Consider the following 26,173-nt stretch of genomic DNA (forward strand, 5'->3'; position numbering starts at 1 on the left):
TGTCTCTTGGAGGGAAACCTGCTCTCCTGGACACTGGGACTTGGATCTAGGAGCCAGGAGCCCTGCCTGGGAACAGGAGTGACACCTCTGGGCCACCTGCCCCTGGAGCATTTACTCATACAGGACAGGAGCGAGTGGGTGAGTGGTTGGGGCCACTTTGACCTGCCCTCCAGGCCCTATTGACCTGCCCTCCAGGCCCCATCGCCCTCCTTGGCCCTCCAGGCCCCGTCGCCCTCCTCGCCTCCACGTCCAGCAGGCACCATGGCGGCGGGCGTCGCCGCGTGGCTGCCCTTCGCGCGGGCGGCGGCCATCGGGTGGATGCCCGTGGCCTCGGGCCCCATGCCCGCGCCGCCGCGGCAGGAGAGGAAAAGGACCCAGGACGCCCTCATCGTGCTGAACGTGAGCGGCACCCGCTTCCAGACGTGGCAGGACACCCTGGAGCGCTACCCGGACACGCTGCTGGGCAGCTCGGAGCGGGACTTCTTCTACCACCCGGAGAGCCAGCAGTACTTCTTCGACCGCGACCCCGACATCTTCCGCCACATCCTCAACTTCTACCGCACGGGCAAGCTGCACTACCCGCGGCACGAGTGCATCTCGGCCTACGACGAGGAGCTGGCCTTCTTCGGTCTCATCCCCGAGATCATCGGCGACTGCTGCTACGAGGAGTACAAGGACCGGCGGCGGGAGAACGCCGAGCGCCTGCAGGACGACGCCGACTCGGACGGCGCGGGCGGCGAGAGCGCGCTGCCCAGCATGACGGCGCGCCAGAAGGTGTGGCGGGCCTTCGAGAACCCGCACACCAGCACGCTGGCCCTGGTCTTCTACTACGTGACGGGCTTCTTCATCGCCGTGTCGGTGATCGCCAACGTGGTGGAGACGGTGCCGTGCGGGGCCAGCCCGGGCCAGGTGCGGGAGCTGCCGTGCGGGGAGCGCTACGCCGTGGCCTTCTTCTGCCTGGACACGGCCTGCGTGATGATCTTCACGGTGGAGTACCTGCTGCGCCTGGCCGCCGCGCCCAGCCGCTACCGCTTCGTGCGCAGCGTCATGAGCATCATCGACGTGGTGGCCATCCTGCCCTACTACATCGGGCTGGTGATGACGGACAACGAGGACGTGAGCGGCGCCTTCGTGACCCTGCGCGTCTTCCGCGTGTTCCGCATCTTCAAGTTCTCCCGCCACTCGCAGGGCCTGCGCATCCTGGGCTACACGCTCAAGAGCTGCGCCTCCGAGCTGGGCTTCCTGCTCTTCTCGCTCACCATGGCCATCATCATCTTCGCCACCGTCATGTTCTACGCCGAGAAGGGCTCTTCCGCCACCAAGTTCACCAGCATCCCGGCGGCCTTCTGGTACACCATCGTCACCATGACCACGCTAGGGTAAGGTGTCCTCCGGGGGACATGGGATGGAGGTGGGAGATGATGGGTGGGAGGCGGTGGGAGACCCACTCTGATGTTATAGAATAATAAGTTAGAGGAAATCTTGTGTTTTTTCTCATGGTCTAAATGGTTTGGAGGAACTCTGTTGACCTAGGAAGTGGATATGATGTAGAGGTTAAGAGGACTCAGGGAGTTGAGTACGGATGCCTAAAAGTTGATGAATGCGATAAAGAAATTTTAGAATTCCTGAATGTAAAGGCAGATCATCAATGTTATCAGTGTGACTACATAAAAACATACTAAGGATGAAAAACACAAAATCTGGGCCCCCAAGAAAGGTATAATTCTGCACCATGTTTATTGAAATGCCCAGAAAGTGCTCCAGTGTATTCATGTGAAAAGTTTTCATGTGCATTTGGAGTATCCTTTTTATAGGGATAGATAGTTTTGGCATGCATTTTCCCTCTAAGAACCTGAATTCTTATTTTACATTATAAAGTATAGGTTATAAGTGTCATTATAAAATGATTTTGTAATACCTATGTGCCTATTGCTGCATATGCGTGTTCATTTGTGGCTGATGAGTTATTCAGTTTTAGAATGGCAGGGCTGAAACTGATCAACTTTATAAAATGCAGTGGAATGATATTTGCAATATATTTAAGACTCTAGGTTCATAGTTTCAAAAAAAGAAGCAAGTGACTGTCATCCGCCATTTTTTGAGAAACTATAGAACCCTCAGGCAATGGGCCCATGACCATTCAATAAATGTTTAGAAGGTTGAGCAGTGTCTGGTGAGATGGATGGTCACCAAGGGCTGGTTGTGTTACAGCAATTTGTGCGTTCTAATTTTCTCCTGGAATTCTTTTGTGCATGCTTTTATTGGCGATAATGATGTTTTGCAGGCAAAGGGACATCTTCTGAATTAATACTTTGAAAAAAATTTAAGCTGGAATTAAGACTTTTTACGTTGGAGCAAAAAGAAAGATATGAAATGATTAGTAATAGTAAGCAAACTGCAGAAAAGTAGCAGCATTTACACATTAGAGAATCCAATAAAATAAGGTGGTGAGAGCCTTGTACTTTTATGAGTTCTTAGATAAGACAAGTAGTGATGGTGCCCTTTCTCCAGCTTTATGCTTCCTTTCTGGCATAATTAATCAGTCCAATAGGGATTTGGTAATGGCTTCAAGAAAAAAGTTATTCCCAAGGCTGCCTTTTCAGTATTGTTTTTCTGGCTAATTTAATTGCCTTCTTTAAATGATAATGTGGTTAAAATCAACCTAATTTTTTTAGACATCTTGGGTTGAACAGAGTTTCTCATGTTGTCATCTAGCCAACTAATAGAATATGTTGTTATATGTTAGGAATTTTTGGCTAAGTAGGAAATTATAGTACAGTAAAATAAAATATCATGACTTTGATTTAGTCTTACATGTTTTTGTAAGTTCTACTGATGCATTTTCAAAAATGAATTAGTGAAAATCTGTATTCTATTGTTTGTATTTCTCTTTTATTTGTTGGTAATTTTGTGACAAATTTTGAAGGAGATTCAGAATAGTGTAGGTGCTTAATTCTTATCAAAGGGGATATATATTGGTAATGTTGTCTTTTTGGCACTTGAAATATTAAGGAAAATTGGATAGTGCAAATCAATATCAGGATTTCAAATTAGAAGTACATATGAATAAAAAGGACTCTGTGTCAAGAGGACATAAAGGGAGAAATGCTAAAAGGAAATATATTTTTTTTAAATCTGATGTCAATGGCAGTGTTTTTCATGAAGTAGAGCAGTATCTGGTGAGTCATTTTAATACTATATAATGTCTATAAGATTGAATATAGGCATTTTTGTAATGAATGTGTTGACATGGCAATTTCACCAGCTGAAAGTTCTATTCTAGACATGTGAAGTTAGTATTATTTTAAAATTTGTTTCCTGAAATGACTTTAAAATTTTTATTTTATTAGAATATTATATTTGTTTTTAGGAGAATAATGAGGAAAAGGCTAACCATTAATGACATTATTATTATAAAATATAATTGCTTATAAGCATCTATTTCTTGAAATAATTTAAGAAACTGAATCATGATGCCTGAGTAAAGTCTATGAAATGGATTTAATTCATATGATTCACATGCAAGTGGATTAGAAGAATTAAATCTATACTTTCTCAGAACTTGGAAGCAAAATGAGAGTTACTTTTAAGATTTAAGTTTCATTGAAGTTGACAAGTTTAATTTCCAGAAATTAAGCTAATTAGTGACCCTAATAGAATATAGTAGTCATAGTTTTAAGATGTAGAAATGTTGTATAGTCGAAATACAATCCATTTATTGAAAAATTATATGAATGTTTAACAAAGCATATGTTTTATAATTTAGCACAGTTTATTAGGAAAATGTCTTCTGTTCTCATCAAAATATATTTATAATACATTTTATATACATACATATATATATCAATTCTGCCTTTTTGTTTCTTATCTTTGGTTGCATTGTGACTCAAAGGTTTATTTAAGGATAGAAAATATTTGACAAATCATTGCCTGAATTTATTTTTTACTCTGTAGTTTTATACGATGAAATATAAGGTATAAAACTTTCTGGAAAATATGCATAGTTGAAGCTAATATCAAGCTATGTCTGACAAATGATCAAGAATTTCCTATTTCACTTTCTGAGCTCTTTTTACATGGCCATTATTTTTAATGGAGTTAATGTTCATTAATTAATGATGATAGAAGTGAAAATGGAATCCTAAATAGTGGTTATCCAAAGTTTCAGCTCATGCAAACATACTAGTAAGAGAGGAAATAGCCAACAGTTTTATAATTCATAATTGACAGAATTATCTCTTCCCTCTCAGACCATTTTGGACAATGTTCAGTTGGTCTTTTTGTCTGAAGAAATGGGTCTTTCTTAGAACTATTGTATATTCACCTTTCTTAGAACTATTGTATATTCACCTAATCATTTTTGTGCTGGCTGAAATACTAAGTATGTCATTATACTATAACTTAACTATGCTTGTTCTAAATGGAATTATTTAACTTGCTGGTAAAATGAATATCTCAAAGTATAATTTTAAGCCTTCCCATTTCCAATTAATTAAAGCAGAAAACATTAAAAGCATAGTTTTTAAACGTTAAAAAAGGTCCCACTTGGTAATGGTGTATGATCTTTTTAATATGTTGCTGGATCCCATTTGCTACTATTTTGTTGAGGATTTTGGAATTTATCTTTGTCAGGGATATTGGTCTGTAGTTCTCTTTCTTTGTAGTGTCTTTATTTGGTTTTGGAATTAAGATAATGCTAGCCTCATAAAAATAGCTTGGAAGTGTTCCTTTCTCTTGGATTTTTTTTGGAATAGTTTGAGGAGGATAGGTGTTAGTTCTTTGTTTGGTAAAACTATCTTGTAAAGCCATCTGGGCAAGGACTTTTGTTTGCTGGGAGTTTTTTGATTACTGCTTAATTTACTCAGTAATTATTGGCCTATTCAGGTTTTATTATTGATTCTTTCAGATTTAGTTAATCCTAAGAAACCCAAGGCACCAATCAGAAAGAATGTATGCACCCCATGTGTTCATAGCAGCAATATTTACAATAGCTAAGATCTGGAAACAGCCCAAGTGTCCATCAACAGATGAGTGGATAAATAATCTGTGATACATTTATACCATGGAATACTATGCAGCAGCAAAAAAGAAGGATCTCTTACCCTTTGAGACAGTATGGAGCAACCTGGAGAGTATTATGTTAAGTGAAATAAGCCAGTCAGAGAAAGATAAATCTCGCTCATATGTGGAATCTAATGAACAACATAAATTGATGAACAAAATAGATTAAGAGACATAGAAGCATGGAACAGAATGCCAAATCTCAGAGGGAATGTGGGGGTGGGTGGGTCAGTGGGAAGAGAGCACCCAAAAAGTTTTATGCAAATATGCATAACCCATGGACAAATATAATAGGATGGTGTGAAGGCCTGGGTTGCGGGGGAGGGGGGGCACAGTGGGCAGGGATGGGCTAGAAGAGATCAATATGGAAAGTGTACATATGTAATACAACAATATATATATATATATATATATATATATATATATATATATATATATTTTTTTTTTTTTTTTTTTTAAAGAAGCCAATAAAAGAAAGGATGTCAGGTTTTTAAAAACAGTGTTTAGATTGGCCATGCATATCTATCTCTCCATATCATATCCTTCCTTTCTGTGCGTATCTATTGACCTGCATTTGGCCCTGACTATTCTACCTCCCTTCTTTTCATAGTAAAAACTCTAATTACTGCCTTAAACTGCCTTGGGAAAATAGGACCTGAAACTCCTCCTTTGTCCTAATGAACTTTTGGAGATGGCTTTCAGGCCTTGTTTTTCATGCAGGAAGTAGGGTAGAACTTAAATGTTGCCAAATTTAGGAAATTTCAGTGATCACCAATAATAAAAAACAAAAAAACAAAAAAAACACACCAATGTTGTGACAACATATTTAACAAGTTCCAGCTTCATTTTATCATTGTACCTCAGGTGCATGAAGTTTTGAGCAAGAAAGAAGTGTATCAGGTGGCATTAAATAATTGGAGGAGATTTTTATATTAGGTAGTATCTGCATTTTGAGTTATGATTGCTAATGATTTAGACCAGTGCTTCCAACCTTTTTTTTTTTTTTGGCCATGCCCCACCTAAGCATCTCTAAAATCCTGATATCCCTCTGCCCTGACATGTAATTCTTATTATTCAAAAAGTGAACTCCTATTCATGTGGAGGAAACCTAAAAGGCCACTAACTAGGTCTAAACAAGCTTCCAAAGAACATGACATCCAAGAAAGAGGAAAATAAAAGACTGAAAGGTCAGTTGAAGTCCTGATGAAGAAATCACTAAGAAACTTTAAAAAGTATGAAGTGATATGATAAAACTAGTGACCTGATGCACGAATGAAGATTCTTGCACAAATGAGCCTTCATTCCCCTGGCTGCTGGCACTGCCTTTTCTCGGGCCTGAGCAACCTTTTAGCTCCGGCCAAGAGCAACCTTTCTGCTTTCTCAGGCTGCCTGGAGGTCCCAAGTGGCTGGGGTGGTGATAATGCAAGCAACCTGCCCTATCCCTGGCCGCTTGGCGCCTGTGTATGCAAATTAACCTGCTGTCTTTGTTGGGTTAATTTGCATACTCACTCCTGATTGGTTGGTGGGTATCATGAAGGGATAGTCATTTAGCATGTTACTCTTTTATTAGGTAGATAGCTAATAAAGTTTCAAAACATATAGTAGAGAACTGAAATGCATAAATATGTCACAATATATATTTATATACTGTATATGAGGGCCCTAGATTAATAAGAATTGCAAAAAATTCACTATTAATAACTCATTCTCAAATTGATCACCCTTAAAAATCAAACCCTGTGGGGTGTGTGCCCCACATTAGGAACCACTGATTTAGACCCTTTAAGAAACAAAAAATAGGTAATGCATTATTCATGGCATAAAACTTAAGAACTTGGACGTGTCATTTTTTCAGGCATTACCTCTTCTTTAATTTTGAAATAAAGGTATTTTTAATTTGGGAAAGAAAATTACCGTATTTTTCGGACCATAAGACGCACTGGACCATAAGACGCACCAGTTTTTAGAGAAGGGAAATGAAGAAAAAAAGATTCTGAAACAAATAGTGTCCTAAAATATTTTATGTGCATTAAAACCCAACATCACAGTCATAAACACATGTAATCAACCCTGTAAAGCACATGTGTCAAACACAAGGCCCGCGGGCCAAATCCGTCCCGCCAGGCCTTGCAATGTGGCCCGCACCTCGCTGTCATCACTGCACTCCGCTGCGTTTCCATCACAATGACAGTTTATGACTGTTCAGTAAACCATTCGGCCTGCGATTTAGGCTGGATTTTAGATTTTGGCCCCTTCTCTGATTGAGTTTGACACCCCTACTGTAAAGTAAACAGCAGTATTTAGAACCATTTTAGAGCCGGGCAAGAACACAGAGACCACACAGAGCCAGGCAAGTAAAAAAACTTTTTTTTTAAAGTATATGTGTAGGCTATATTTGGACCATAAGACGCAGGGACTTTTTCCCCCCACTTCTGGGGGGGAAAAAGTGCGTCTTATGGTCCAAAAAATACGGTACTATGTAGTAATTCTGTAAAGTTTTGTTTAGAATAAACTTCATGATTTAATTATATAAACCATTCTGATTTCTGAACGAATACAGGAAAAATTTATTTATATTGTAGTGTAGTATACATTCTTCAGAAACAAATATGGTAGAATTACTGGTACAACTATGCTCTCAGAAAAAAAAACTTAGTGTAGTTGTTTATAAGACTTTCAAACACGAGTTCTATAATATTTCCATTTTAATAGGTTTGGTAACTTGCTATTTTAAAAAAAACAAAAAGAGCCGAAACCGGTTTGGCTCAGTGGATAGAGCGTCGGCCTGCGGACTGAAGGGTTCCGGGTTCGATTCAGGTCAAGGGCATGTACCTTGGTTGCCGGCACATCCCCAGTAGGGGGTGTGCAAGAGGCAGCTGATCAATGACTCTCTCTCATCAATATTTCTTTTTTTTTTTTAAATATATTTTATTGATTTTTCACAGAGAGGAAGACAGAGGGATAGAGAGTTAGAAACATCGATGAGAGAGAATCATCAATCAGCTGCCTCTTGCACACCCCCCACTGGGGATGTGCCCGCAACCAAGGTACATGCCCTTGACCAGAATTGAACCCGGGACCCTTCAGTCCGCAGGCCGACGCTCTATCCACTGAGCCAAACCGGTCCCGGCATATTTCTAACTCTCTTACCTCTCTCCCTTCCTCTCTGTACAAAATCAATAAAATATATATATTAAAAAAAAAAAAGGCAAAATAATATTTTTTGTGATTTTCCTAATAAAGTAGCAGGGAAATTCCCTTTTTTAGAATGGCATAATTGGAGTGGGATTTTATACATATGCACAAATAAATATACTGTGTTTTATTTGTTATCCCATATAATAAAAGGGTAATATGCAAATTGACCCTAATGGCAGAACCACTGGGGACTACTGCCTGCTATGACACGTATTCACCACCAGGAGGCAGATGCTTAACACAGGTGCTGCCCCTGGTGGTCAGTGTGCTCCCACAGGGGGAGCTCCGCTCAGCACAGCCAGGTTCCTGGATTGTGAGAGGGCTCAGGCCAGGGTGAGGAACGCCACCAATGCACAGATCCATGCACTGGGCCTGTAGTGTTGAACAAAAGTGGTGAAAGCAGACATCCCTGTTTTGTTTCTAATCCTAAGGGAAACACTTTTAGTTTTTGCCCATTAACAATGATATTGGCTGTGGGGTTGTCATATACAGCCTTTATTATGTGAAAGAATGATCCCTCCATTTCCACTTGGCTGAGAGTTGTGTTTTTTGTTTTTGTTTTGTTTTGTTTTGTTTTTATAAAAAATGGGTGCTGGATTTATGTCAAATGCTTTTTCTGTATTAGTATAAGCATATGATTTTCATCTTTCCTTTTATGTGTTTCACATTTAGCTGAATTCCAAAACTAGATAAAGATATACATATTTTTAAATGAGGCCATTTAAAAAATGTATGAATCTTAATTTCTTTTATAAGCATGCACTTTATTGACAGACAGAGGTATGTTTAGCAGAGATAATGTGTTCTCTCAGCAGAGTACCTTAGAGACTGTGCCATTTTCTCATTTTCAGTGAGTCTAAGATATATTTTTTTTTTCTTTTTAGGATTTCCCTTGAGACTAAAGACTGACTTGGTATTGTACTTATTTTTTGTATGGTTATGTCATTCAATTCTGATGTCATGTATTTTGCATTTGTGTAAACTTTGCTCTCAATTATACTCACTTTTGAAAATAAGTTAATGAAGACCAAATTTCTTTTGACCTAATTTCTGAATTCCTGATAATAGGAAAATTTGCAATTATTTATTTAAAACCAATCATTTTATACATGCAAGATTTATTTTGTGGATTGCTTATCGTTAGGCAATTAAATAGCAGCAAGATTTGAATTAATTTTTGACTCTTTTTTTTTTTGAAGGCCTTAAGACATTATATAAGAATGTATATTAATAACAACTTGGGGGCTACTGATGATCCTAGAGGGAAAAGAAAAGGAATACATGTCCTTTATATGCCATCAATATGCATTTCTCTCCCAGCTCTGCTGTCTGTGACTCACTCCACATTCTTCAGTATCACTGCTTGCTCTGTATTCATTCACACAGGACTGAGGTTTTTTCATGGTGATTTCTAGTTGATATAATACACCCATGTGTTCTCATCTGGTGAACTTCTAGACTATTTGTCAGCAAACTACCTGGCCTGATGGAGGAAAAAGAAAATCAAAATTTTTTGTTTGTTTGTTTCCTAAATCACCTGAAAAATCTTTGGCCTGATAGTTGTTAAAACTCTACAATTTAACTTCTCTTTTGTTGAAAGAACATTCACTGAAAAAGGAGTATTATTTTTCCTTCTGAGCCCTAATAATGATTCAGTCTTTTTTCTCTCCTCTCCCTATGTCTTACATTGTTTTATGGATATATATCTCCATATACTGTTTTCCCACTGGCCCACTGGTTTCAGTAGCTCGACTTGTAGACTTGACAGTGTGGGATATGGTCTGGTATGGAAGATAAATCCAGAGATAAAACACCATCTACCTTTCTGTGCACATCTGTGATGCTCTTGGCTTCTGTAGATTCTGTTGGAATTTAGTTTTCTCCTTTGAGAACCAGCCTTTAACATTGAACTTCTCCATGAAACCTTCTCAACCTCCCAGGCCTATATAATATGTAGCTGGAATGCTCTTGACATTAATAAATGCTTTTTTATGTACAAAATGTGGTTTTACTTCTTGCCTTCCTAACTAGATTGACAGGCTTTTGAGGTTTGGATTTATACCTTCTGGGACTTATTACCCACGAGCTCAATACCCATCTGTAGAAAAATCTATATTAATGTGTTGCCGATCATGGCATGAGATGATAACTGCACACCATGGAGAGAGCTCCGTAGCCAGGGAATTGTGCCACCTCAACGTTAGCAGTAATCTACTGATCTAATCTTTCCCTTTGTTCAGTGTTACACAGCGAACTTTATTATTTGGACCTTTTATCTTTGAGTGTACTATAACATACTCTTTTTAGTTTAGGGAGGGCTATGAGACTTCTCCATTTTGGAGAAGAATTAGTAATTCTTCTGCAAGTATTAGAATTAATAGCTGTCAGTGTCTTTTTCCTTAATCAGTTTGCTTTCTGGTGAAGGCTGGGTACCTCTGGGAATTATAGGGAGATAGCTTATAATGTTAGAGAATCAGCCCAGGAATGCACTGCCTTCTCTTTCCAGCTCAGTGTCCTAGCTAAATACTAGTAGGCAAGGAGCCTGTAGGTGAAAAAATATTTTGATGACACTTTGTGACAAGGAAGGTGTTCTTTCTCTTACACAGTAAACACGACGTGGCACTTTTTTTCTTTATGCAGGTCTACTCATTTACGAGTAAAATGGAATTGTTTAAAAATAGCGAACTATTATCTGTAAATGACATAGAAGATAAATGTAGTCCCTCTCGGGAAGAAGTTCCTATTATAAGAGGCTGAAAGGCAGGTATACAAAATACATGTAGCTACATATCCTGGCATGGTGCAATCCGTTTTTGCAGTGGAAATTTTGATAAGTCTGTTATGTAAAGAAGATTCGAATCATGAAGAGTGTGGGGAGAGCAGGCGGTGAGTTATCAGAAGTTAGTAATGAGAAAAAAATAACCCTGAAAGTGCAAGATGACAGTTGAAATAATGTCTAATAGGATGGGAAGGTTTTGTTCCAAAAGCAAAAGGTCTTGCCTTTTTTTTGTTTTTATGTGTGCCTGATTCTTCTGCCTTCCTCACATTATTCATTTTTAAGACTAACAGGAATAGTGCTTTTGCAAACCAAAAGTTTTATCCATAGCATGTACTTTTAGGAAATCAAAATGTGACTCATAGAGCTCAATTCAAGTTAGCATATATTGTTGATCCTTTACTACCTGTCATGGCCTTTATAGTAAACATAACTGCCAATTTCTTAACTTTAAAAATTTTGTAGTCCAGTGGGAGATGCAGAAAATAAACATGTAAATACTATATAATTCTAGGTACTGGTGGCTGCTATAAGCAAAATAGATCAGGGTAAGAAGTGTATTATTTTAAACGAGGGGCCCAGTGCACAAATTTGTGCACCTTAAAAGGAACTGTGGGCTGCGATGCTGCAGTGGACACAGGGGTGGGTCCGGACCCATCCTTCCCACCCCCATGCCACAGCCGCTTCCACATGCTGATGGTGCTGGCCCCCCTCGCACCTGCTGGTGGTGCAGGGCAATTGGGGCCGGTGTAGTCATCTGGTGTGAGTTATGGCTGCTGCCCTGATTGCCCTTCTGGAGCAGGGGTAAGTGGAGAAGCCCTGAGGGGTAATCAGGGCCTGCAGCAACTGCTTGCACCCACTGATGGTGCCAAGTGATTGAGGCTGGCACCAGCAGTGAGTGCAAGCAGCAGCTCTGGTGCCAGCAGCATTGCGAGTGCCAGGTGGGACCATGATGCACGGGAGCAAAGAATTTTCAGTAACCACCAGAAGCTTACCCGGATGATGGTGACTGGTGTCCCGCCATGGTCTGGTGCTCCATTTACCTGCTCCACCATCCTGCTGTGGCCGATGCCTGCCATGTCCCACACTCTGCCACCTGCTGCCAATGCCTGCCATGTTTCCTGTGCACCCCTGTGATAGTGACCGGTTGTTTGGTTGTTCCGCCTTTGGGTCTGTTTGCATATTAGCCTTTTATTATATAGGATAGGGGACAGACAAGGCCTTTGCAAGGGGAATATATAAACTGATGGCTAACTGAAGGGAGTAAAGTGACTTCTGTGCATATCTGGATGAAGAGTTTTAGAAGAAGAGAGAAAAGAAGTATGAAGAACTCAAGGTGAAAGGAGGCTTGGTATATTTCACCTAAGGTCGCTGTAATTGAAGTGAAGGGAGGGAGGGGCTTAGTAGCAAATGCTATCTGAAAGGTAGTTGGGACAAAAGAATGTAGGATGTTACAGGCCATAATAAAGACTTCTGGTTTCACTGAAGACATAAAGGAGAGATATTAGAAAGTTATTAGCATCCAGGATAGGATGTGATTCTGTGTTAAAATGAGCACAAGGTCTGAAACATTTACATTTTTTTCAATGGCCATTCAGCATGTATAAATTTTCATCCTTTCTTAGATTTGCCTTATTTACCTTAACTTAAAATTTACATCCAGTTATTCATAAGATTTTTCAGAAAAATAGAGTATTTTATAAGAATGCATGACTAAATTATTCCTGACAAAAATAAAACTAGTTCAAATGAAAAAAAATTTTTTTTCTGAAAAGATAAAATTGGGTCTCAATAGATATGGAGCTATTTTGGAAATGACTGAAGATTATTACTTATTTTGAATATTGACTTGCAGATTTACAGTTGTCAATTCTAATGTCAGTGTTCAAGAATATCACATATGCTTTGATTCTATTTATAGAGAATTTTCATTTATTTTCTTCTATCATTGCAGCAGATACATATATATTCTCATCAGGTGTTTTGTTATTTTCATGAGTTTGAAAGAAAAATGGTTTCTATGTTTTTAAATCTATGAAAATTGCCAGAGGATCTGTATTTTTTACTCTAAGGTAAGTTGGGACCGTGTATAATGGAAACTGTAAGGATCACCATGCTGAAGAGTAAAACATAATAAAAAATGGAAAATTGGAGAGAACTTAGGTCAGAAGAACAGGAATTGGATTAACAACATAAAAATGCAAACATGATTATGGTAGCTTCCCAGATGAGCAACTTGTAAAAACAGTTCTTGACCATAAGAGAATTCAGTGTGGCATCTCACTTTTGTATTCTCCTTACAATATCTGTTCTTCAGGTAATTCTCCCCCCCCCCCCCCCAAGTACTTCTATACAGAGGTTGTATTTCTGCTGGAACAAGCCAGGATTTATAAGGGCCAGCACAAGGAAAACGTGCCTTTGCCTGTTTTGAAGTTGTTAATCCTTTGTTGATTTTGATGGGGGGGCTGGTTTTCTTTCATCTTGATACAGAAATTGAAGCTAAGTATATGGAAATACTTAATAACTTTATATGTTTCAACTTAAGGCCAACCATATCCAAGAGAATAATATGAAGACTATCAAATCTGAAAATATCTCTCAAGGCTTTGATTTATTCATTTTTGTGAAGTTAAGAATGAGAATTGGAGTTGATTTGATATTCAATTGGTTTTCTGATATTTTGTAGTATTTTATGGGTATATTTATAAAATATAACTTTTTCATACATCTACAACCAAGAAATATTCATATTCTCCACTCATATTGTACAGTTTATCAGAATATTACTGTAGTTGTTAAAATTATGTTAATTTCCAGGTATCTCATAGGCATTCAGAGGGAATACATCGCTATGAAATAGGATATATGAATAAATAACAGGGAAACTTACTTTTATTTTAGGCAATACTTAATTATGAAAATGAGTATTATTTTCAAACCTTTATTGGTAATGTTGCAATTTTTTTATGTTTGTAATAAAAGGCAATTCTTTCATTTTTATTTATTTTTAAATATATTTTTATTGCTTTCAGAGCAGAAGGGAGAGGGAGAAAGAGATAGAAACATTAATGATGAGAGAGAATCATTGATTGACCGCCTCCTGCACACCCCACAAGCCCGCAACCTGGGCATGTGCCTTTGGCTGGAATCGAACCTGGGACCCCTCGGTCTGCAGGCGGGCACTCTATCCACCGAGCCAAACCAGCTAGCACAAAAGGCGATTCTTTTAGAAAGCATAATTAACTTAGAGTGTATGTATATTGACCTGTTGTCTTTTTAAAATATACCACCTGTGCTTTTGGCTTTAAAATTGTATGAATTTGATGTGAAATGTCAGGAGATAACAGTAAATATTCTAATAAAAAGAAGAAGAATGTAATTTAGAAAATTGTTATAAACCCTCCTTTATGGAAGTAAAGCCCTTTATTCAGGATTGGCGTGCTCCTAAAGTGCCTATTGATTTTGCAAAGAACTTTATTATTTAAATGTAAAATGTCCAACTACCTTTATAATCACCTAAATGAAAAGTAAGATTATTTTATTTCAAAAACAAAGAAAGTCTTTTTCAGTCAAATAGCAAATTTTGGCAATATGCTCTAATATATACTATAATACTTTATGCCAAACTTTGAGTTCATTAAGAAATCACTTTATAGATATCCACATTTCTTTTTCTTCTGTCTCCTCATTATTTCCCACATTATTGTCCCCAGTTTCTGAATCTATACCTGTTGTTTTAAATATTACTAAAATATGCGTGAATGTACTGTGTGTACTCAAATATACATATAAGAAATACAAGCACACATATGCATCAATACAAAATGTATGGCTATGTATTATACACATGTGAATACACATACCCTTTTATTTTTCTGAGAAAACACAAAATGAACTATCGATGATAATACTTTTAAGAAGTCTGGGTATGTGGGAGATAAGAAGAATCATTTTATATTTCATTTTGTACTTTTTGTTATTTTTAAAAAGGGTTTTTTTTCATCAACTTATAGAACTTCTGTTAAAAGAGGGCTCTTTGGTGACTTTAGGGTCTTCTCTCTTTGTACTTTTCTATATGAAAACTATGAGATGTTATTTAAAAGTGGAACCCTCTCCTACAACCTCCCTTTGATGATTCACTCAAAAATATCCTAAATATATTACAGCTGACATTGGTCAAGTTACTTAAACACTGTTTGCCTGAGATTCCTCATCTGTAAAAATAGGTGAGCAATATCTACCTCATAGCGTTTATATGGAAATTAAATGTAAATATGTGTTCTTAGAACATTACCTTCTATGTAGGTGCTATATGAGAAATTGCTATTATGTTATTATTAGAGGCCCAGTGCACGAAATTCATGCACTGGTAGTTTCCCTAGTGGCTGCCAGCTGCCAGCTGTGTACTCCCTCCCTTTCCCTGGCTAGCTCCTCCTCCCCTTGTCAAAATTCCTGATGAACTCTGGATTGAGGGGGCAATTTGCATATTAAGCTTTTATTATATAGGATTATTAAATATGTGATATTAAAATAATATTAAAGGTAATAGTTTTTTTTCAGCATAAAAAAATATAGTAAAGGAGCAAGTAGAAACTTTGGGAGGTGACAGATATGTCCATGGCCTTGATGGTGGTGATGCTTTTCTTGGTGTATGTTCAGTCACAAACTCATCAAGTTGTAGACACTAAACATGTGCAGCTTTAATGATTGAGAGAAGAGGAAGGGAGGGAGGAATGAAGAAAAGCAGGTAGGGAGAGAGAGAGCGTCTCAGTTAACTACAAATAGAAGGAAAAGAAGTCTCTAGTGGCCATCACCCAGTAGACAATTAAGTCAGAACATGATTGTTGATGATGGAGAGTGATTAACTGAAAACTCATCTTAAATCAATAGGTATTTCCTATGAGGGATTGGAATTGTGAGTCACCATACCAAACTTTTTATAAAAAAAATTCAATAGTTAATAAACTTGGGTACCAAATTATAAAAATTCTCTGTCTCTAGCAAACTACAATAGTTTTGACCTGAAATACTTAATCATTCCTTTCTTATTGCTTACTCTGCCAATTTGCAAAGAGGATTCGAAACAATTTACTGTCAAATGGATCAGAAAAGATTAAATAAACAACTGTTAAATATGAAGGGGAAATGATGGAGAATAAAAGTTACGTTAAATGAAGCGCTGCTGAGCGTAAAATAAGTTCTGATTTTCCTGGCAGCTAAAGAAAAGAAGCAAAGTACAGCAAAGTAAAGTAAAAAAGAAGCAAAGCAATGCTCTATTTATCCAATAAAGGAAAGTATCTCACTCCCTGAGAGTAGAGCAGGCTTTTTACAGTGGAATGAACCAATAATCCACAAGTTATTTAGAACTATTTTTTATTTTGGCCACATATATATAAACTTTCACAATGTGAAGTACATAATAACACTGTAAGGATACAAAGGTGTTTTCAAAGGAAATATAAATGTCTTGATTAAAATGTACTTCTCGATCATTACAAGGTTTACATATAGTGTTTAGCAAATTCTTAGTGTGAATTAAAGATCACCAGAATTAGAGTCACCCAGGATGTTTATTAAAAATGCAGATTTGCCGAAACCGGTTTGGCTCAGCGGTAGAGCGTCGGTCTGCGGACTGAAAGGTCCCAGGTTCGATTCCGGTCAAGGGCATATATGTTGGTTGCGGACACATCCACAGTAGGGGGTGTGCAAGAGGCAGCTGGTCGATGTTTCTCTCTCATCGATGTTTCTAGCTCTCTATCTCTCTCCCTTCCTCTCTGTAAAAAATCAATAAAATATATTTTAAAAATGCAGATTCTTGGCATTCACCTAAAACAATGTAAATAGCCTCTGGAAGTGGGAACCATGACAGCTGCATTTTTACTTCCCACATCAAATGTTAAGAACCGCTATCTGGAAGAATGTATGTTGAGCCTGTCTCTACTGTTATCCTGGAATATTTTTGACCTTGAGTTGCAATTTTGAGAGGGGGTAAACACAAACCATTTAAAATAATGATCTAGACAAATTAGTGAAAGTGCTAGTTTTCAATATTACTTAATTAATGTGTCAATAAGGTAGAAATTCAATAATCTCGAATATAGGTGGTAACCTGATTCTTTATTGCAAAAGCCCAACCCGATCCTGTGCTGAGGAATAAGGTTTCATGGGGGATAGCCATTAGTACTGTTCTGGAGAACCTCTGGAATAAAGAAGACACTGCTTCCTTTTGGGAATTTAGGATTTTAAGTTTTTTAATGTTATTGGTTTCCTAACACTGTCAGGAATAGGTGAACTGAGCTTTCCTCGTGTAGGCACAAGTTAACTGCCCAGTTGATCGTAATGAAAATAGGAAACATGTAGTTGGATATTAGAGGCTCAGCAGAAGGGAAGAGCTTATGAAAAGCAAGACAGCACCATGTCTGGACATGATCTAAAGCTCATGAGATGAGAATTTACTTAGGTCAATATTTTTTTCTCTTTTATTTTCTTCTATATAAGCAGAAAGTTGATTTTAAAAGGCTTTACTTTCCAAAGAGGGTCATTTTTAGTCACCTGTTAGAAATTTAAATTGTGGCGGAGTTGAAGATGCAAAAACAACAGATGATTGGTGGACTCTTGTATTGTTATTGAGCATACTGGAAATTGCATGTAAAGTTTTGCTGAATGGCTGGTTTGGCATTGAGCTTTCCATGGCCGTTAGCATGTCCAAACTGAAGCATGTATGCCATACACGTTCTCCCAGGAGACCTAAGGTTAAGGAGCTCTGGCTTGTGAAAGTGATCGACAATTCAAATGGCCAGGAATTGAAATTCATTTCCTGCCTTGGAGGATGGCATCTCATTAGCTATGGTCACCGGATTTCGGGTCATCAACTTTTATACAAAAGGAAACCTATGGTCAGAAGTCATGTTTCAATCATAAAAGTGCTGATAAATACTAGTGTCCTCTCAGGCAAACTCAAGTGTTCCTTAGTGTTAAGATGCATGCCTTTTGAAATCTTGGTTTAAAGTAAGATTAGATGCTGCAGGTTTATAGCGAGGCAGATAAATAGGTAAAAGAGTCTTATAAACCCTCTTCAGGCTTCTCTTCTTGAACATAAAATATATGGATAGAGACAGACAGACAGACACACAGAGAGAAAGAGAGAAAAGAAGAGAGAGAGGGGGAGGGGAGAGGATAAGGATGTGATCTTATACGTTTAATGGAGTAGGAGAGTCTACTGTTTATTGGGCCCCTGCTCTGTGGCAGGCACCATCCCCACAGACATAAACAGTGTTATTTTTCATACAGGGCATTGATTGTCCCCCTGGCTCTTGCTTTGCCACATTTCAATTGGCAAGAGAGATAAAAGAAAATAAGCTAAATAATTAATAAAACGAAAATGACAAAGCCAAATTAAGAACATTCCACTGAAAACATGTTTAAGTTTAAACTGCTAGAACTAACATTAAAAAAAAAAAAAAAAAAAAAAAAAAAAAAAAAAGCAGGCAAACTCTTCTAGCTAAAATAAAAAGCTGAAACCAGAAGCAATAGAAAATGTTCTGAGAAGCATACTGGAATTTTTTGTAAGAATGTTTTAAATATTTCTTTATTTAAAATCAAACAAATTTTTTTTTTTTTTACCAGTTTCCTCATTTTCTTTGTCATTTGTTCTCTCTCTCTCTCTCTCTCTCTCTCTCTCTCTCTCTCTCTCTCTCTCTCTCTTTGCGTATTATATTACCTATACTTTTTTAAAAGAGGATACTCTTTCCCCCAAGTTAAGGAGAATTTCTTTAAAACCCAGCATATTGCCAAAGTCCAAAATTTACTTGGTAAATTAACAACAAAATAAGCTTAAAAGCTATAATATTCTACCCAAACCAGTCCCAGATATTGTTTAGCAACCGAGATGCATATTAATTTTGTTGTAATTTTTAGGTCAAGATATATTTAAATTGTCTGTGACTTCTGCTCATTTTTATTTTAGTTAGTTTAGAAGCATCTGTTTTATTGAAGAAATAGACATGCATTTAAAAGATAATTTGTTTCTTAGCCTATATTGTATTTATTTATTTGTAGTATCCCTAGAAACAAAATAAGAAAAGAAAACCCATGGATCTCGAATGCCCTACCTGTACCTTGTTGTGCTTAGAGGTTTTATAACAATGCCTGGAATATTGCTTTGCCAATCACAGATGTTAAACAAAGATTTTTTTTTCCCCCTGTAGAATTAGAAGTCCAACCAATTTTAGGAACTTATATCCTTCACAGTACAGTACTTTCTAGCTACTTCTCGCTCAGCTATGCATCCTCTGACACATAAATATCTACATATAGAAATAAACTTCCCTCAGATACAACTCTTTCAGCTTAACATACATTAAAAAAGCACATAAAATAAACTTTTAGATTTTTGACACTTTTGGTGTATGCTGATTGATTCCTCTGTACTACTGTTCTCCAAATCTTGATTTTATTTCCTTCACCTTCAAAAGAAATCCCCTACATATCTATGCTATTTCTCTCATCTCTATGCTGTTGGGTCATAGATATACAAATCTATCCTGGGCCATTCTTCTGAGCTTTAGACAATCATTTCTAGATTTATGCCGTCAGAAAATATTATGACCTTGTTTCTTATAGACCATTTGCATAAGAAATTTCCATAAAAGAATATTTCCAAGTCTAATGCAAAATCATTAAACACAGAGTATTGTAAGGTAGTACATTACTCACTACTCCATGTATTAAGAGCTATGAAAAAAAAACATATATTTTTAAATTTATTTTTTCTTATATGCTAACTCCATTAGAATTTGGATGTTTCCTGCATGACTGGATGAGAATTCTCAAGCTTGTCCAGGGTCACCAATAATGGGTGCTATGATTGAATAGTGTTGCCAGCCACAGTGGGATTGTAAGAGAAGGTTTTTTTGTTTTGTTTTTTAACCTAGCTTAATCAAAGTCTCAGTGGCAGAAAAATGCCGAGCATATTCTGGGCACAGTGAGTAGATTTGTTTGGCACTCACATATCTGTTGAATGTTGACTGAACAAAAATCTGGAATCTCTTGTCACTTTTTGAATCTTAATAAATTCTGCTGTGAATGGATTTGAAAGTAATTATGGTAACACTAAGAATCCCTTCACTTATAAGTTACATTTTCTCTTAAAAATGTTTTGACCTTCTTAAGTGATTGATAACTATCCATGGGATAAATGAAAATAAGTTAACATATCTTTCTGAATACATAAATATTCTACTAATATATATAAAATTGGAGAAACAATTCTACCAGAAAGATGGAATAGAGGTGGAATTTGATGACATTTGAATCTTGATTTATGGCTCTAATACTTGAACCCCCCAAATAATCTGTGATACATGACATATTTGACCTCTCTGTAACTATCTCTCACCATCACTTTAAGACTGGCATTTGTTAATAATTTATTAAACTTGTGTACATTAGGTGTTGCGTACAGTTGAATATACTGGAGCACAGTTGAACAGAAACAAATCTGATGCCCAGAAATACGGAAAAACAAAAGCACAGTCATACACAAAACCCAGCAAGTAAACACAGAATTCAGATTTCATTTAACTCAATTTATAGACTATTCCTATGTGCCAGCCAATATACTTGGCACCAAGAAGGAAATCTATAAGTATGAGAGAGTAAGTTCTGTGCAGAGCTGAGATTTTAAATCCTGGCTGTTCTCACTGGCTGGCTTTTCAGAAGCTGGATGCAGTTTCAAATCTATTTGTGTTTGTATGATATAAAATGGGTGAGGAACTTTTTATGCTCTGAAATGAACGACTGTTTGCCTGGGTTGGAAAGAACAAAACTCACCCGTCAATTCTTGTCACCGTCACAGTCTGTGGAGCATATGCAATTGCAAGGATATCTGAACATGTTTTTTTTTCTTCTCATATAAGTGTCTCCTTTCCTCCTTCTAAGCCTCTCCTAGTACCGGTAATTAGAGAAGAGTCACTATGACGCATGCAAGCTAACTTGTGAGCTGATTCCTATAGTTGTTGTTTTCCTTTTCAGTTTTTGTTAGTAAAGCATAATTGGCATCTGCTTTTTTTCCAAAGAGTTTAAGATTACCTATATCCATTGTTTTAAATGATGCACAACACAAATCAATAAATAATGCAATATTGCCATTGGGGATATGATATTTGCTCTCTACCATAAATATATTGTTTCAAAGATAATTACATTGAAATATATTGAATCTTTACTGCAAATTTTCTAGTTATATTTGGAAAGGCAGTTTATTCAAATATTACTTCTGTGAGAAAGCAGTTTCTGTGAGAAAGCAGTTTATTCAAATATTACTTCTCGATTTTTTAAATGCTTCAGCTCCCTTTGTCCTAATTAATTTTCACTCATTGGCAATGGTATTTAAATCCTCTTTGATTTCATCTTGGTTGTTTAGGCGATCATCTTGCATGATGCTTACATAAATTCAAATGGCATGCTCATTAATAGACATTTAAGGGAGATTTTTCAAATGGTAGTTCTTAATCTTCATAGAATAATAGAATTTTGAAACTAAAAATTTTCTTGTAGATCACCCAGTTCAAATATTTACCAATTGAAAGTCTTTCTTCCTAATATATGGCCTTCTATGAGTTTTTTTTTTTTTTTTTTTTTTTTTTTTTTTTTTTTTTTTACCATTCTAATTGGAAGTTGATTTCTTTGAAGCACAAATCAAATTCTTATAAAGTTGTTAAAAAATTAACATGACACCTTCCTCTGTCACCCATTTATCCAAAAAATGTTTTAGAGATTGACCAGAATAAAATGTTTTCCTTTTCACTTCCTTTCCAGGACTATACTTGAAGAGAGTTATGGTTCTCCTCCTTAGGATATCCTCTGCTAGTGTGGACTTACCAAAATCATTCAAACTTTGCCATGTAATGTGATTTCTGGGCCCCCACCCTCACCCATTGCCTTGATCACAAATCCTTTGAAGTTGATCTAACTGTAAGAAAGTACATTGAGATCATGGCCTACCATGACACTGATAAGGATCTTTGCATAGGGCCTAAATACAATGACTTGTATTGATCTTGTGGCAAAATAACAGGTCTTATATTTTTACTATAAAACCTCTTCTTTCTTCACTTATTCTATTTACTACTTGAGGATACATTTTACCTGATATTTAAAATACCTTTTAAAATTTCATTTTATGAGTTAATTAAAATGCATTGTTTGAGGGTTACCTAGCTTCATGGCTCAAACTTCTCCATGAGTCTCCATTATTATAATTGTACTAGAGGCCCGTTGCAGGAAGATTCCTGCAAGAACAGGGCTTCCTGTGGCCTGAGCTTTCCCTTCCCTTCTGCCACCACCACCCCCACCCTGTGCTTTCCTTCCCACTGGCCCCCCCTCACCCCCCCACATTACCCCCAGTACATTCCCTCCTGCAGCCGCTGCTGCCACTGCTGCTGCCCATGCTGCTGCCCCATGCTTTCCTTCCCGCTGCCACCACCACCTGCTTTCTGCTTTCCTTCCTTCTTCCTTCTAGGCTATCTTCAGTCTTCACTCTGCATCTGAGTATGCAAATTAACCTCCATCTTTGTTGGGTTAATTTGCATACTTGCTCTGATTGGCTGGTGGACGTAGCAGAGTGATGGTCAATTTTCATGTTTCTCTCTTATTAGTGTAGATTGTAATAATGAAACAGAACACACAATAGATAATGTTCTGGAAAAAGCTAGAAAGGAATCCTTCTCATCAGTAGAGTGTTTATCCAGATCATTGTCCTCAAAGCACCTATCCTCTGCAACCAGGATAGATTTCACATTTAAAATTCAGTCTGGCAAGGAGGAGAGCAGGAAAGAGCATATTAAAAATCCTAATTGGATTGTTCCAGCACCCATAGCTGTTCTGGCTCTGTTTGACCGGAGGCTGAGGTTCATTCAAGATTCTGATGATTTTCCTATTTAGTCCCTAGGAAGATCATCAAAGTCAGTGCCTATTAAGACAACTGGGATGCATAGAGGAAAAGAGACACATGCAGCTTTCCTGTTCCTTTTCACTTGATCATATTCATTCCAAGAGATAGATTGTAATCATCATCAGCATCATGATAGAAGCTCGAGTTTAATGAGCAATTACCCTCAGTCAGGTGCTGTGCTCAGCTCTGCTTTATATCCATCATTTCTCATTACACATGATTCTACAGCATAGACATCACTTTATGTCTCAAGTAAACAAAATGTGACTGAGAAAGAATGTGGGTTCTTCTGTCTCCAAAGCATGTACATTATCCACAGAAACATGTAGGCTCAGAAATATTTCTATTTGTCTAAAAATTAGTAGTCTGGATGTAAACTGTTTTTCTGGAGGTAGAAATGCTATAGAAAAGCCTTGATTCAAAGTGTGTTAGGACCAGCAGTGAGAAAATAAATGTTCTGCTCTTGAAGTATATTTACAAAGACTATTTTAATTAAGTATTCTAGGAATATGTTGCTTTGTGATGTGTAAGTTTTCTAATTGAAGTGATTCAAGACAACACACAATCTTCAACACAGCAGTTCTAAAATAGTTAACATATGATGACAGGAGGAGATATGACTTTGGGTGGTGAGCACACAACGGAATATACAGTTCTTGTAACATAGAAACCCACACCTGCAACCTTCATGATCGTATTAACTAATGTTACCCCAATACATTTAATTTTTTTTTAAATAATAAAATAGTTAAGTGAAAAGGTGAATAGGTTGTGGAGCCTTCTTTATTTTATTTTATTGCAGAAGGGAAGAAAATCCTGTAGGATGTTTTCTAACACCTTCTACTTGAATTTATCATCCAAGAACTTTTGAAATAATACATGCCTAGGTAAAATGTACATTCATTATAGCAAAGTGGTTTGATTGGGTCACTACTTTAGAAGTAGAGCTCATATTGAATAGGAGGAGAAGCTAGTGGTAAACTCACCTGACTGATTGGTTGGTGTGACATGTCAGCAATAATGGACATATAGTAACTCTGAAAATTATGTCAGCCTCTCCTTGATAAATGGGCAAGCAATCTTTTGAACAATATGTTTTCCTAGAAGTAATTTTATTTATTGAATTATCTCTCATTTGTAAAATCACTAATTGTGATTACAATATAAAATAAAAAGATATGATTGCAAAATACACATTTACAAAGACACTTTTTTCTAATTTAAGATTTAGAGAGAACAAATTTTAGTTATAAGAAGCCTCTTAGAATGGTTTCAGAGTTTAATGAAAATTAATTAGGACTTGATTAAAAGCCATTCTTATAATGAGATAATTTTAAAAAGCATTAATGTGGTGGTGATTTGCAAGAAAAATATGCTTGCTAGGCAAACACTTGGCCAGTTAATTTACATTTAACTTCTCTATATTTTCATATATATATATATATATGTGTGTGTATATATATATATATATATATATATATATATATACACACATACTCACACACACACACACACACACACACACACATTGAGTGGCCAGATTATTATGATCTCTGAATGCATAATAATCTGGCCACTCAGTGTATATCCTATATAATAAAAGGCTAATATGCAAATTGTCCCCTCGACCAGGAGTTCGACAGGAGGCAGGCTGGCAACCACCCCTGTCCCCTCCCCCTGGCCAGGCTGGCTGGACCCCACCCATGCATGAATTCATGCACTGGGCCTCTATATTCAGAAACACACATACACACACACACACACACACACACACACCTATATATATACACACATATATACATATACTAACACACATACTGAGTGGTCTGATTATTATGCATTCAGAATTCATAATAATCTGGCCACTCAGTGTGTGTGTGTGTGTGTGTGTGTGTGTGTGTGTGTGTATACTAATAATCTGGCCACTCAGTGTGTGTGTGTACACACACACTGAGTGGCCAGATTATTAGTGTGTGTGTGTATATATATATATATATATATATATATATATATACTAATCATTTTTGTAGATATACACACACATACATAAAATATATTTGCAGGTATATTTATTTATCTTATAGTCTGTCTGCTTTATTATAAGCTTATGGAGGTCTGAAATTATATCTAACTTAATTTGACCTAATACTCTAGACACTGAATACATTCTTTTGCTATTTTTTTATGTTGGTTTTGATAAAAATGCAGTATTCTATTTATAAAGGCACATTATCTTGGCTTGAAGATAATGATTTTCAATATGTAGCACTAAGAATTCATATTGATGCCAAGGAAGCAAACTCAATAAAACATCAGTTTAGTTGAGCTTTGACTGTAAGATTATTATAATGTTCTGTTTCAGTAGCTATTGGAAAATATCAAGATTGTATTATTTCATTTTTTCAGCAAATATTTGAGTTCTTGCTCTGGGCATGCTCTTGCTATGTGTTAAGGATACAAAAATTAATGAAGCGTGTGCCATAGTGCAGTCTCACACACACACAAAAGCAGACATGCCTATATATACTCACACACACACACACACACACACACACAGAAAGATTATTCTACATTACAATGTAAAGAGTAGAATTATAAATTTATGCCAGAGAATTATGGGAGCCCTGGAGAGGGGTACTTTATCCAGCTTGGAGTCTTATGGAAGGCTTGCTGATAGAGAATCTTGAAAGGAATATTTAAGGATGAGTATGGGCTCTCAAAGAAATGAGGATGAAGAGTGAGAAGATCATTCCAGATGGAGGGAATAAGAGTCATAAATGGATAGTATTGTTTTAGCAACAATAGAATTATTACTAGAGGTCTGATGCACAAAATTCCTGCAAGAGTAGGCCTTCCTTTCTCTGGCTAATGGCACTGGCTTCCCTCTGGCACCCAGCACCTGGGCTTCCCTTGCAGCCCCAGCTTTGTCTGGAAGGATAGTTGGTCTACTAGTAATTAGCATATTATGCTTTTAATTTTATAGATTATGTGTTTAATATTATTATGTGCTTGTAACTATACCAAAGGTTTATATGGATTCTCTAATTTATCCCTTAATACAACCTTTAGAGATTAAATGCAGTTTTTATCATTATTTTGCATGTGATAAAATGCAAAGTTAGAGACCAAATGTAGGAAAGCTGTGGTTCAAAAGCAGGCAGTCTCACTCCAGAATTCTTGCTATA

At 37.1% G+C, this 26,173-nt stretch overlaps 1 protein-coding gene across 1 annotated transcript in view; it reads left to right on the forward strand.

Annotated features, from left to right (window-relative positions):
- Positions 1 to 210: 210 nt before the first annotated feature.
- KCND2 (potassium voltage-gated channel subfamily D member 2) overlaps positions 211 to 26,173 on the forward strand; it is a 487,193-nt gene continuing 461,230 nt past the window's right edge. Inside the window, exon 1 of the mRNA XM_036425391.2 lies at positions 211 to 1,379. Within this exon, the coding sequence (XP_036281284.1) occupies positions 262 to 1,379 (1,118 nt within the window). The 5' untranslated portion in view covers positions 211 to 261. The remainder of the gene's footprint in view (positions 1,380 to 26,173) is intronic.

This window comes from Pipistrellus kuhlii, unplaced genomic scaffold, assembly GCF_014108245.1.
Source record: "Pipistrellus kuhlii isolate mPipKuh1 unplaced genomic scaffold, mPipKuh1.p scaffold_m20_p_10, whole genome shotgun sequence".
NCBI classification, from domain to species: Eukaryota; Metazoa; Chordata; class Mammalia; order Chiroptera; family Vespertilionidae; genus Pipistrellus; species Pipistrellus kuhlii.